Here is a 13,462-nt window from a genome sequence, read left to right as displayed (position 1 = left end):
GCAATGCCGGTGCAAAACCAGTACCTGCTAAAGTGGCGAGGGTACCCGTAGTCAGAGAACTCATGGGAGTTTGAGGTGCCCCTCCGCCAAGACTGCCTAGACGTCGTGGACGCCTTTGATCAGCTTGATCACCAGCGCCCCGAGAGCTCAAGGCCGGCACGCCGGTCGTACCGCGCTTCCCCTCAATAGCTTGGGAAGATGCTGGGTCAGCTACAATGCCCCGGGGCTGACCCTGAACCACAACGACTCCTCCCTCGCGATGTGGAGAAGCTGGAGTGCTCAAAGGAGCGTGGTGCGTTTCACCTACCCGCGAATGAGACTGGAAGCAGCAGGCAGGTGGCGCTTGGCGCGGAGCTTCGAGTACTCGAAGCGGAGCCGGCGTTCAACGCGAACATCCACTTCACTGAAGCCTGCTCGGAGAGCTTCCATCGACGGTAGATGACGGCTGTCCGCCGCCCAGAGCTCGAACTGAGCCTCGTACACCGTGGGGTCCTCGCTCGGATTGAGCATTACGGGGTACGTCCGCATCTGAGGCATGGACTGGCGCAGGCCCTGGCGTCGCAGATGCTCCCGATACTCTGCCACTGTAGTGGTCTGGAGAGAGAGAGCAACCGCTCGCGGAGCGAAGTCCGCAATGCGACCTCGGCCGGCGTACGGGCCGGAGGCCCAATGACGTACAACGTGAGGTTCTGCGTCGCAGCCTGACGCGCGGCCTCGACCGGTCGCGGGGCTGGACGTTATTGTGCGCGCGCCAGTCGTGAGCAAGGGCCGGAGCTCAGGACACTGCGAGCGCGGTGGCAGGTTCATCTGCCCCACGTGGTGCTCAGCCTGAGCTTCGTCCAAGTCGTTGGTAACGACAGCACCCTGTGTGGGACCTCCGATTCCACGGAGTGGCGAGTACCGAGGCTCAGTGAGCTCCCGCAGTTCGAGCGGACGACGCGGGAATGGGTCCGAAGTCCGCAAGGGAGCACGCGGCTCTTGCGCTGAGCGCTCGTCTCCACGACGGTTCGGGGACTGCGCTGTAGGCGTAGCGAGGCGGCTCGGGGAGCTATTGTTGCGGGTGTCCCGGCCCCGCGTTGCGGCGATGGCGCGCGAGAAGCGCCACCACGGCTCGGCGAGCAAGGCGAAGCGGGTGACCCACCCTCTCCATGCGGGAGCCCGTGTGTGACTCCTGGTAGTCGACTTGACCTTCTTCAAAGCTCGCCATGAGCTCGTCGTTGGCCCTTCTAGGCGGTTGGGCCATCGCTCGAAGTGTGCTAGTCCTCTCGCAAAGCGAGCCGTGCCAAAGGCGATACACCGCGAAGTACTGGGGCACCGAGGGCCTGTTAGGCGTCTGTGGTGTCGGCACCGAAGTGGAAGGCGCCGGTGGGCGATCGCTAGCACGGGGTGCTGTGGAACGAAGTGGCTGCGCCCTGGCGTGGACATGGTGCGCCGCTGCTGCTGTCTGTGGTCGAACGACAAAAACGCGTTGTGACTGCGAGTCATGCGCGGGCGCTCAGCGCCGAGAAGATTCTCTGGGTCGTCCACGCGATGTGGATTGACCAGCTCGAGGACGGTTCTCGATGGAACAAGATCACACGGTTGATACCGTTAAGCGCGGACACTACCTGTCAACGGTTTGGTAGGGAAGGGTGTAACGGGGTTGCACGGAAGTTACCCGATGGTTACATAGTGTGGGACACACATGAGGTGTGGGTTCCACATCTTAACCTAAATCAGTAGGAACATCAGTAGGTGGCTTTATAGCCAATGAATATGCAAGAAACTAGGGCTCACTATGCTAGATGGTGAGCGTCATACATTTACACCAAGATAAAGAGAAATACATTCAGTTTGGGATTTACACTTCAGGGTCTGGTGTTGACTCTTGGAGTCCGTAAGGTGCACGGACTCCTACGTTATTCCAGTATTAGAACGACCGCTGTCCCTAGCTAAGACTCGGTGAGTCTACCCCGTCTTCCTCTGACGCAAAGCTACGGCAGCCCCGCTGCATTCTGCCTCCATCACGTCCATCGACTGCGGTACAGACTGCGTATCATGATTACAGCCAACCACTTCCTACCCACTTTCAACCACAACCTACCAACACTTTACACCCTTCACAACGTCCACCCTCCTCACCAACTTGATACAAAAATAGACCTTCATACCCCCCCCCCCCAACAACAACACTATCATCCACCCCATCCCACCCCACACTTATCTACAACATTATTCTTTTTCCCGCATACCCACTCCCCACCACCATCTATCAACCTATTCCACCACGCCATTCTCAACATTCACTGTAACGGGGTTACACACACAAGTGGCAATAGTCACTTGTGCACGACAACGGTCACAAGTGACAACTGTCACTTGTGCATGACATTTGTCACTTATGGTTTAACAGATAAATATATGTTAAAGGTTTTAGATACTTCCTCACATAGGTGTAAGTCACACCAATGGATACATTGAAGTGGACCACCACACATGAGTGGTCCACACCTACCCAAAGATCCTATTGGTAGAAAGCAGCATCTTTCTACCAATTAGAGACGTGCATATTAGCGAGGCTCTGACAGCCAGCCGCTGTCAACACCTTTCATAGATGATAAACAGTTTTAGCAGATTTAGAAGGAAGATCAGTTCACAAAACAATACAGTTCTCATTTTACCTTAAACTAGCTACTTGGTGTTTGATTTGATTTATATTATACTTGTGGACTCAAGTATAATTAATTCAAATTATTAATAAACTCCTACGCTTCCTCATACACGTGGCTTGACGTGTAAGCTAAAGTAGTGAGCCAAAGTAGACCCACTACACCTGGTAGCACTTTGTAGTCCGTCCAACGACCGACTACGGGACGTTCGTACAGGGTGTACGAACACGGAGCCGAGAACCCCATGAGCACGGAGGTGCCCATGGAGAGCTCCAATACGCCTGCAACGCATGTTGCACGCGCGGACTGCCCCCACCTGTCAGATCCAGAGTGGGAGGCCCTCCAACGACTGTCAACAATCATTGGGGAGGCGGCAATAGCTACGATGCTGCGTACGCTATCACCGACAGAGCAACATGGTGTTGCTCTGGGGTTCATCATGAAGGAGCAACGTGATGCTGCTTCCTCAGTTACGGCGTCGTCGGGGACGACACCGCGTGCTCAATCATTAAAATTGAGCGTGAGCACTTATGTAGGAAGAGAGGGAGAGCCTCTCCTCTGATGGCTTGTCGAGCTCGACACAGCCATAGCGGCTCGACGTATCGTCGACCCGTTGTCAAAGGTTGCGTTCGCCATGTCATGTCTTGGCGGACGAGCGAGGAGTTGGGCGTATGAACGCCGACGCTTCGATCCTACGTGCTTCAGCACGTACGACGTGTTCAAAGAGGAGCTCAAACAAGCGTTTGAGCCCCGCAAAACGAGTTCCGGTCGAGGGCGGAGTTCCTTGACCTTCAACAGGGTAAGCATGACGTCCATGCTTACGCGCAGCGCGCACGATATTTGGTATCAAATATCGTGAGTAACCCGATTGACGAGGCGACTAAGGTCGTCACGTTCATGAAGGGACTTAGAGATGGGCCCGTGAAGATCTATCTGTTCCGAGAGTACCCGAGTACTCTCGAAGCTGCAATCACCCTTGTCATGCAAGAAGAGTTTAGCCTGCGGCAGGCTAAACTCCATGCAAATGTACCGAGGCGCAACAGCGCCCGGTAGTGAGGACGGGGGGCCCAGAACCAGTGGACCTCTCGGACACGACACCTGCTGGTTACCAGCAGCAGGGAGGCAACGTGCGATGCTTCCGTTGCGGAAGTATCGGTCACTTTGCACGGGAGTGCACAGCTCCCATGCCCCCTGGAGGAGGCCGTCGTGGCGATGCTAGGCATCGCCGCGGACCAACAAAAAACGCGGACATCCAGTAGGCGCGGGGCGCCCTACTGGTAATGCAGTCACGTGTGCCGACATCGGGCACGCGACACTGAGGACTGCAGCCCCCAGTGAGACTACCAGTGAGACTAGCTCCCGCTGCAAGAAGCAAGATGACAGGCCGAACCTAGTCATCTTGAAGATTTACTCGAAGAGAGCGAGTGACTCTCTTCGAGCTTTGGTAGATTCAGGCGCGTCGAACAACTTTGTTCGACTACGGAGCCTGCCGAGACTTGACTTCGAGGAGGTAAAGGTACCTCGAAGTCTTCTGGAAGTTCGACTGGCAACAGGTGCGATCGTGAAGACCGAGAAGCGTGTCGTGAACGTGCGCTCCTCGTACAAACAACTGGTGTTTGTCGAACACTTTATCGTCCTGGACCTGGACGATAAGTTCGACGTTGTGATGGGCATGCCATGGCTTGCACGACATGATCCGGTAATTGACTGGAAGAAGCGCACGCTCGTGCGCTTCGGCCGCGACTGCGGAACAGAGAGCGATGGCCCTGTTACCGCAGCCCACGCACCAGCAGGTGGGCGGGGCTTACCAGTCGAGATAGCGCTAATGCTGCTGTCCCGGAGTGCCCAAGGGGTGCGCGAAGATGCGCACAAGTGGGATCCAGTCGGTGGTGCTGCCGACGTCGGAAGATGAGGATGTGTCGGTTCCGGGAACCAACACTCGCGTTCAAGTACGCAAGGGACAGTCCCTGACCCGAAGAGGTCAGTTCGACGACGACGCACCCTCGGTGATGAGGGGCTCCGTCAATGATTGGCGTCGAGGTGACGATGGCGTGTCAACACCGGGAGTTGACGCTGCAAACAGTGCGAACGGTTGCAAACGCACCGCACTGACGCAATTTGCATGCTGTCGTGCAGCCGGGCTGCACGACGAAGCGCCATGCGGTCAAGCCGGGCTTGATACCGCGCGCCCGCGGACAGGGTCCGCCGGCGAACAACTGTCCACGGCTGATCCTGGACCAGACGAACAACTGTGCGGAGCCGAGCTCCGAACAACAAGAAGACGGCGCATGCGGAGAACGCTGCGCAAGTCCCGGTCCGGGACCGAGACGCATCAAGAGCAGTCTGCTGGGCGGACTGAGGCGGTGACGCCGGATATCGAGACGCTAAGCGTCTTGACGCGCACCGATACTGGATTCCAGTATCGTGAGACGGAACTCGCTAGTCCTCCGACGACGGCGTCGGAGTTGACTTCGCTTCCAGTCATGTGCTGGAAGCGCTTCACACGCGACTTGCACGATGGACGCATAGAGCAGGTCTGCGTTCTTTCGAACAGCGAAAGAACGGAGAGCGAGAGCGAAGAGCTGAGACAGCTCTTCATGGGAAGTACCACTGAGAGTGAAGACACTCTCAGTGCGAAGACGAAGCGAGAGCGCTTCGAGGAACAAGGTTGGGACTCGCTAAAGTCGAGTCCCTGTTACGAATTGTTGAGGGAGTACAAAGACGTACTCCCGGAAGAGATTCCTGCGGAACTTCCGCAGGGTAAGGGCATTCAGCACGAGATTGATCTCGTGCCGGGCACGAAGTACTGTGTCACGCGGCAGTGGCCACTGCCGCGAGAGCAAGTGAAAGCGATCGACGACTTCTTTGAAAGTCGTCGCAAAGCTGGACAAGTGCGGGAATCAAAGTCCCCGCACAGTGCTCCGACGTTCTGTGTCAAGCAGCCACAGGGCGGATGGCGTATCGTTCATGCTTATAACAAGCTGAAGGATGCGACGGTACCGGCGCAGACGCCGATACCACGAAATGATGTTATCATCGATTCGATGGCCGGGAGCACCGTTTACAGTGCTCTCGACTTGCGAGATGGATTCTATCAGATCCTAATGCGTGAGAGCGATATCCCTCTCACGGCAGTGAGCACGCCAAGCGGCATGCTCTGGGAATGGCTAGTAATGCCACAGGGGCTTAAGAACGCCCCTGCGACTTTCAACAGGTACGTGACGCACTTGTTGCGCTGGGTGCGCGACTTCGCGCCGAACTACTTCGATGATGTATTCATCCACAGCCGGGCTGTGGACGGGAAGACCGACGTAGAGATGCACAGGGTGCATCTCCGGAAGCTACTTGAGCTTATGCGAAAGCATAAGCTCTACGCGAACCTGAAGAAGTGTATCTTCGGGGCGAGCGAGATACCCGTCCTCGGGTGTCTCGTAGGGAAAAATGGTGTTCGCCCTGACCCGGAAAAGGTCAGAGTGATCAATGAATGGCCAACGCCTTCAAGTGTCAAGGAACTCAGGCAGTTCCTTGGCTTGGCCACGTACTTGCACAAGTACGTGGAGGATTATGCGGGCAAGATCCGCCCGCTGTCACAGCTTCTGAAGAAGGAAGCTGTGTGGAATTGGACAACCGATTGCCAAAAGGCATTCGATGCAGTCAAGCGGGGCTTGACTGAGGCACCGATCTTGGCAGTAGCTGACCAAGATCGTCCATTTCACGTAGTGTGTGACGCATCCGATTTTGCGATCGGATGCGCATTGATGCAGCACGACCACGAGGGCCGTGATCGTGTCGTCTATTACCAGTCGCGTCAGCTGAAAACAGCTGAGCGTAATTATTCGGTACATGACAAGAAACTCCTTGCCATGAAGTACGCACTCGCAAAGTTCCGAGTGTATCTACTTGGAAGTAGACCATTTGTGGTCTACACCGACCATGCTTCACTGCGCACCGCAGTGAAGTCGCCACACATATCACAAAGAATGGCGAGATGGCTCTCATTCTTTGCGGAGTATAACTTCCGCGTCGAATACAAACCCGGAAGATTGAATGTAGTGGCCGACGCGTTATCACGTCGGCCGGATTATGAAGAAGCTGTTGACGTCAATACCATTGACGCCATGCGAACAAGCACACCCACGTCGTCTCTGTTGGACGACGTGAAGGCCGCGTACGCGCACGACGCGGACGCGAAACTCTTGCTGGCCTATGGCACAGCACCTTCTGTCAAGGCTCGTCAGAAGTTGCCCAAGCACCTTCGTGCGCGTGCACACCGATATCGTGTGCACGACGGATTACTGCTTTACAATGCAGTCGACGACAACGCGGACCGCGTTGTCGTGCCAAATGACCATGACCTGCGACTCAGGATCATGTACGAGTATCATGATGCCCCGTCTGTGGGACATCTCGGACGTGAGAAGACATACGTCCTTCTCACGCGTGACTTCTACTGGCACCACCAGTACAAGTGGGTGCGCAAGTACATCCGTGCTTGCGAAGTGTGCCAACGCGTAAAGCCTGTGCCGTTTGCGCAGGCTACATTGCAATCACTACCGACTCGGTCGGAGTGTTGGAAGTCCATGTCATTGGACTTCATCTTTGGTCTTCCCCCGGACAGCGGAGGGAATACCGGTGTTGTGGTCTTCGTCGACCGCTTCAGCAAGATGGTACATCTTGCTGCGGTGCCGGCAGAGGTGACCGCGAAGCAGACGGCCCGTCTGTTCGTCAACATGGTGTTCAAACACCATGGCATGCCGACCGACATTGTGTCGGACCGAGACCCGCGCTTCACAGCGCACCTGTGGCAAGAAGTGTTTACACTTCTTGGAAGCCAGCTTTCAATGTCGACTGCGGACCATCCGCAGACGGACGGTCAAACCGAGCGCGTGAATCGCGTGCTCGTCGACATTCTGAAGAGCTACGCTCACTCGTTCCAATACTGGAGCGAGTGTTTGTCGATGGCGGAATTCGCCATCAACAACTCGGTGCATGCCTCGACCGGGCATACACCGTTTTATGTGAATGCCATGCGGCATCCCCGTCTGCCGAGTTTACTCGGAGTGGTGGCTCCCACTTTAAGTGGGGGAGGATGTACGACTGCAACACAGCAGTCGCAAAAAGCCGCTGACACCTGCACAGTGTCAGCCGCGACAACAAGGAACAAGACAACCAGGTCGGCGCAGGACGCCGACACCCAGAACAAGGAGAACGAGTCTGTGCAGGGCACAGACTACACAAGGAACAAGGACCACGGGTCTGCGCAGGGCGCAGACACCGCGAAGAACCACGCAGAGGCCGGGCCTCTTGCAGAGAGCGAGCTGAACGAGTTCAGCTCGGATGCGATTGACTTTATCAATAAAAGACAAGCCGTAATTCGGTTTGGCCAGGACACGATTGCAGCTTCTGTGGATAAACAGAAGCTGAACGCCGATAATATTGGCAGGGGCAACACAAATGAATTCAAAGTGGATTCATTGGTTTTGTTATCTACTCAAAACCTGCCTAAACATCCAGTTTCGGATTTCGGAGCAAGTAATCTTGCTCCGCGCTTCATCGGGCCATTCACGGTGATGACACGCCACGGTAACGCATACACGCTAGGCATACCGTCTAGCATGCGGCTCCACCCGACATTTTATGTCGGGCGGTTAAAGCCCTACCTCCAGCACGAGCCAAGTGACTCGTCTGACCCGAAGAGACAGACTCGGCAGGGGAAACCCTGCTCTCCAGCGCGTAGTCGCGCTGGAGCAGTTAATACAGTCGGGCCTACAGCCCGACCGGCACGTTCAAGGCGGTCTGGGAGACCGCCAGAGCCGGGACATGAAGGTACAGAGCGGCAATTGCCGCACTCTGAAGGTACTCCACGACCGTCACCTGGTCGTGGAGCAACACGAGATGAAGGTCAACACGGCGTTGACCATCGGGGCGTGTTACCACCACCTCCGCCACCGCTGCGAGACGCACGCGGAGAAATTCGCTGGATCGTCCAGCGAATTGTTGATCATAGGAAAACAGTCCGAGGCCCGGATTGTTTTCGCATTCGGTGGAGAGGTTTCCATCCCCAACGCGACACGTGGGAACCATGGAACGTCCTGATGGAAGACGTTCCGGACATGGTGAAGGAATACGAAACCCAACACGCACTACCAGCAAGAAGGTAGTGCGAGCGCTGTAGTAATCTACAACGCCTGACGACTCGCGTGCTACATAACTAGCACGGAGGTCATTGAAGCTTTCAGGTATACATATAGTATACCTGTCGTGGTCGCGGTTGCTAATACGCACCGCCACCTGGACGGACAGTGCGCACGACGCACGGACACCAGCCTCCACCGCAACAGCGTGGAGTTGCTAATACTTGCCTCACTTCGAGAAGGACTCGAAGTGCTTTGGTGCGTGCTTACCCGGTCACGGTAAGCAACAGAAATTCGCTTAGAGATGTCGACGCACAGGCGCGGTCGACATCGAAGAATCGTACACAGACACTGTGTTGTCTGTTCCCGTGGTAGTGGCGAACCTCGCCCTACCGCGCATTGTACACAGCAACAGAGAGTTTACACTCTGTTGCAATGGTGGTCTTCAGCTTGATCGTGCTCATTGCGGATGAGCACGGAAATCCCCAGCACAAACAATTGACAAGCAAGCAATATTAATTGACGTGTCGAGACCGACACGTCTAAGCTTAACGGGGGGATGGTGTAACGGGGTTACACACACAAGTGGCAATAGTCACTTGTGCACGACAACGGTCACAAGTGACAACTGTCACTTGTGCATTACAATTGTCACTTATGGTTTAACAGGTAAATATCTGTCAAAGGTTTTAGATACTTCCTCACATAGGTGTAAGTCACACCAATGGATACATTGAAGTGGACCACCACACATGAGTGGTCCACACCTACCCAAAGATCCTATTGGTAGAAAGCAGCATCTTTCTACCAATTAGAGACGTGCATATTAGCGGGGCTCTGACAGCTAGGCCTCTCAACGTTGATTGGCTCAACGTTCGGTCAACGAACTTAACCGAAACGTTGTCGGTTGAGGTTGAGAGGTTGGTAAAGCGCTGTCAGCCTCACATTGCCTAGCCTAGAAAATCTGACAAACCCCGTCATCTACCTGCGGAACGCAATAGAAGCTCCAGCTGCGAATACCATGAACGAAGGCCCTCACAGTTCTCCTGTCATACCTGCGGCTATTCGTTCTGCGTCGACTCTATCGTTCACTTCGCCGATTCCTTCTCGAGCTCAAAACCGAGCGCCAACTCCCAGAAGCCAGTCGTCCGCGAGGTCTTCTCGCCAACCTATCGCCGTCAGACGGTCGACAAGATTGAGTGCGCCAAGCCCCTCACAAGTTCATGCTGAGCCTCTCCTGCCCAGAGCGCCTGAACCGAGCAACCTGTTCAAAATGTGGCGCCCAAAGTACCCCGAAAGGTGGGAGTTTATCCGCCTTGTTCCTGGTGACCAGTGGGCATCACTACCGATCGATAAGCTTAACTCAAAAATGGCATCTTCAGCACACTGCACAAAATACCACTCTCTCGTGAAGTATTCACATGGCTCGACGAATACAGTTAAGCTGCATATGCAGAAGTATCATATGGATGTGCTTCTAAGAGCTGAACAAGATCGCCAAGAGATCAGGGCTCGTACGGTGAAACGGCAGTTGCAGAATGCATTTGATTTGGTTCCAGAATCGACCAAACGACAGCTTACGGTGGTGACAAAGGCTCAACAGAGCTATGCCAACGGACTACTTGCTAAATGGGTGGCACAAAGCATGCGGCCGCTAGCCATCATTGAGGATCCCGGTCTCCTGGAATTTATTGTTTTTATTACGCAGGAACTGGGTGGTGTAGTGTTAGATGTACCGGGTGCTACACAGTTACGAGCTGATATTGAGCGAGTTGAGACTGAGTTGAGAGCTTCATTAAAAGCTCGTATCCACACGACTTGTCAGTACGTTTGCATTACAACGGACATTTGGACAAGTCGCCGGGCCCAAAGTTATATGGCGCTAACCCTGCATTACCTCGAAGAAGACTTCACAATGTGTAGTTGGACGCTTGAAGTCGAGGTATTTCCCGGTATGGATACTGGTGTTGCTATAGCGACCGGGTTGGAGAAAATGCTGGAACGGTGGGAGCTAACTTGGCGATGTGCACATTATTGGTTCGTGACGGCGCTTCAAATGCCGTTCTCGCTAGCAATATATTAGGTGTAAATAACATCTCATGCATCGCCCACTCGCTGCATCTAGTTTTGGGTAGCGCCTTGGCGCGACAGAAAGGATCTATTGGTGAAACTATGGTGGCTAATTCCATTACGACAACTGCAATCGATGTACCTGTTCATGGCGGAACTCTACAAGAAGATGAAATTGTTGTTGCCTCCGAGGAGAAGCAACAAGAGGTGCTGAGTGAGATCGAAACAAATCTACTTAAGTCACTAAAGAACGACACAGCTGGAAAACGTGCGTTAGCCGCCATTCGTGACGTTGTCCAGCGATTTCGCACCCTCGCAACGTATTTTCGCAAGTCGCCAAAAGCAACAAATCGCTTGGACGCTATACAGATCGAGGAATGGAAAAGACCACCGCTGCATTTAATCACGGATTGTCCGACAAGATGGAATTCGTGTCGTGATATGCTGGAGCGACTTATTGAGCTCGAAGCACCTCTAGATACCTTTTTTATTTTACTTATCTTGAGAAGCCAGAGGGGTAGGCGGAATTTAGGGATCTCAGTCAAGACAAGTACCCAGTGCCTAGGGATTGGTTTATGATTAAGTGTATGGTAGCGCTGCTGGACCCTATCGCCGCTGTTACCAAGGTTCTTGGAGGTAATTACTATACTACATTAGCATTGGCCTTCCCCATGCTCCGCAGGATAAAAAAAGTGCTTAGTAGCTCAACTATCTTGATAAGCAGGTGCGACTTGTGTCCCGCCATGACTTTCAAGCTGATACGCTTTCAAAAATGCACGTGGTTCGTAAAGCCATTCTTTCGCTTTTCATAGAGCGTTTTCAAGGGCTGAAGTTTGAGCTGGTTTGGATCACGTTTCTGGATCCGCGTTTCCACAAAATGAATTTGGTACGACCTGATGAAGTTGAGGCAGCAAAACACTCATTAGTTGACGCTGCTGCATTAGCCACCTTTGATTTTGCAGAACAATCACGTACACCGGCCCAACAATCACGCAGAAGCTCTTTGCAGCGATCTCAAGTGATGATACAGCTGGTGTTTGAGACGACGTGTAGGGCTCTGATGACGAAGAAGAAAATTTACCTTCTGGTGATGGTCTGTTGCTTCAAAATATTCGGCTCACGTGCGCTCAGGAATTTGTTTCTTATCTCGATGCTGCGAAGATTGTCCCCCGTAAGCAGGATCCCCTCGTATGGTGGTCTGTGAACGGTCAACAATACCCTTCTCTTAAGCTTTTGGCACGAAAGTGGTTAGGATGCGTCGCTACATCAGTGCCATCAGAACGGGTGTTTTCCACGGCAGGCAACACAGTGACAGCGAAGCGCTGTCAAATGGATCCTAGCCTAGTGCGTGATATAGTGTTCATGGCTGAAAATGCCGACTGCAAAAACAAGTTGTGTGAAGCTAATTCGTAAGTATTTTACTTGCTAATTGATGATATCTTTGCTTGCGCTTTTAACGCCTCACACTGCGCACCGTCGGCCTTCATCGGCTGCGTACCGATCGTGTTATATAGCAGGTTGTTGTCCGTGGTGGCCAAGCTGTCCGTGTCGGTGGCCGCGGCGCCGAAGGATAGCTGCAGGCCCGTGGTCATTGGTGTCTGCACGAGACGCACGCGGCCGTCGTGTTCCAGCATCTCACACAGACGCTGGCAGGCCACGCACTTTTAATGCGCGAGGCCCAGCACTTGCCGCAGCACGAAGCGCAAGTCCACCATCTGCGGCGCAACTGCCTTCCCTCCAATAATGAGTATAAAGTGTGCAATGAAAGTGTACAGACGTAGGCTTTAACCTCAACCTCTGATTCTTGACGTTCGGCTCAACCGCGAGGTTGAAATTAACGTTGGGGGGACTACTGACAGCCAGCCGCTGTCAACCCCTTTCATAGATGATAAACAGTTTTAGCAGATTTAGAAGGAAGTTCAATTTACGAACAATACAGTTCTCATTTTACCTAAACTAAGTCACTTGGAGTCTTTATTTGATTTATATTATACTTGTGGACTCAAGTATAATTAAGTCAAATTATTAATAACCTCCTACGCTTTCTCATACACGTAGCGCGACGTGTAAGCTAAAGTAGTGAGCCAAAGTAGGCCCACTACATGGTGAACGTAGGATGCGCAATAAGATGGTGCTTTGAGTAGAATAAAGCATTCGCACCTGATCTCATCATCGTCGCTGGTGCCACACTCCTCCAACTCCTCGTCACCGGACTCCATCTTGGCTCTGGGCGCGGGCGTTGAAGAGGCGCTATTTGCTATTTGTGCGGTGGAGTTCAACTATCTGGTTCTGGTAACAACAGAGCATTCCATTATTATATTACATATAAATATTATCAATTTTATATTTTGCTGCCACGCGGTGGAGACGCTCTAACTTATGCAAGACACAAGTAATAATTGTTAGTTGGCGCACGGAAGCTTGCAGTTGACACGAAATTTTACGTCACGTACAGTGGCGCCTTTACACCCGCTGCAGCGGAAGCTCCAACAGCTAGTCCTGTAGGTACTGCATCACCCTCTAGGGCCGAATAAACAAGTTAATACTTATTAGTCACGAAAGCACGACCCTAAGCAACACCTCCGTATAATGTGATTTGGTTCGAGCACG

At 53.4% G+C, this 13,462-nt stretch overlaps 1 protein-coding gene across 1 annotated transcript; it reads right to left on the bottom strand.

Moving 5' to 3' along the window:
- Positions 1–12,270: 12,270 nt before the first annotated feature.
- Positions 12,271–12,486, bottom strand: IUM83_14919 (uncharacterized protein; the record flags this gene model as incomplete). Its single annotated transcript, XM_067939696.1, has 1 exon — positions 12,271–12,486. The coding sequence occupies one exon, from the start codon at positions 12,484–12,486 to the stop codon at positions 12,271–12,273; it is 216 nt and encodes a 71-aa protein (XP_067787934.1).
- Positions 12,487–13,462: the final 976 nt, after the last annotated feature.

This window comes from Phytophthora cinnamomi (genome assembly GCF_018691715.1).
Source record: "Phytophthora cinnamomi strain GKB4 chromosome Unknown Contig56, whole genome shotgun sequence".
Lineage (NCBI taxonomy): Eukaryota > Oomycota > Peronosporomycetes > Peronosporales > Peronosporaceae > Phytophthora > Phytophthora cinnamomi.
This window is presented reverse-complemented; position numbering and strand designations above follow the sequence as displayed.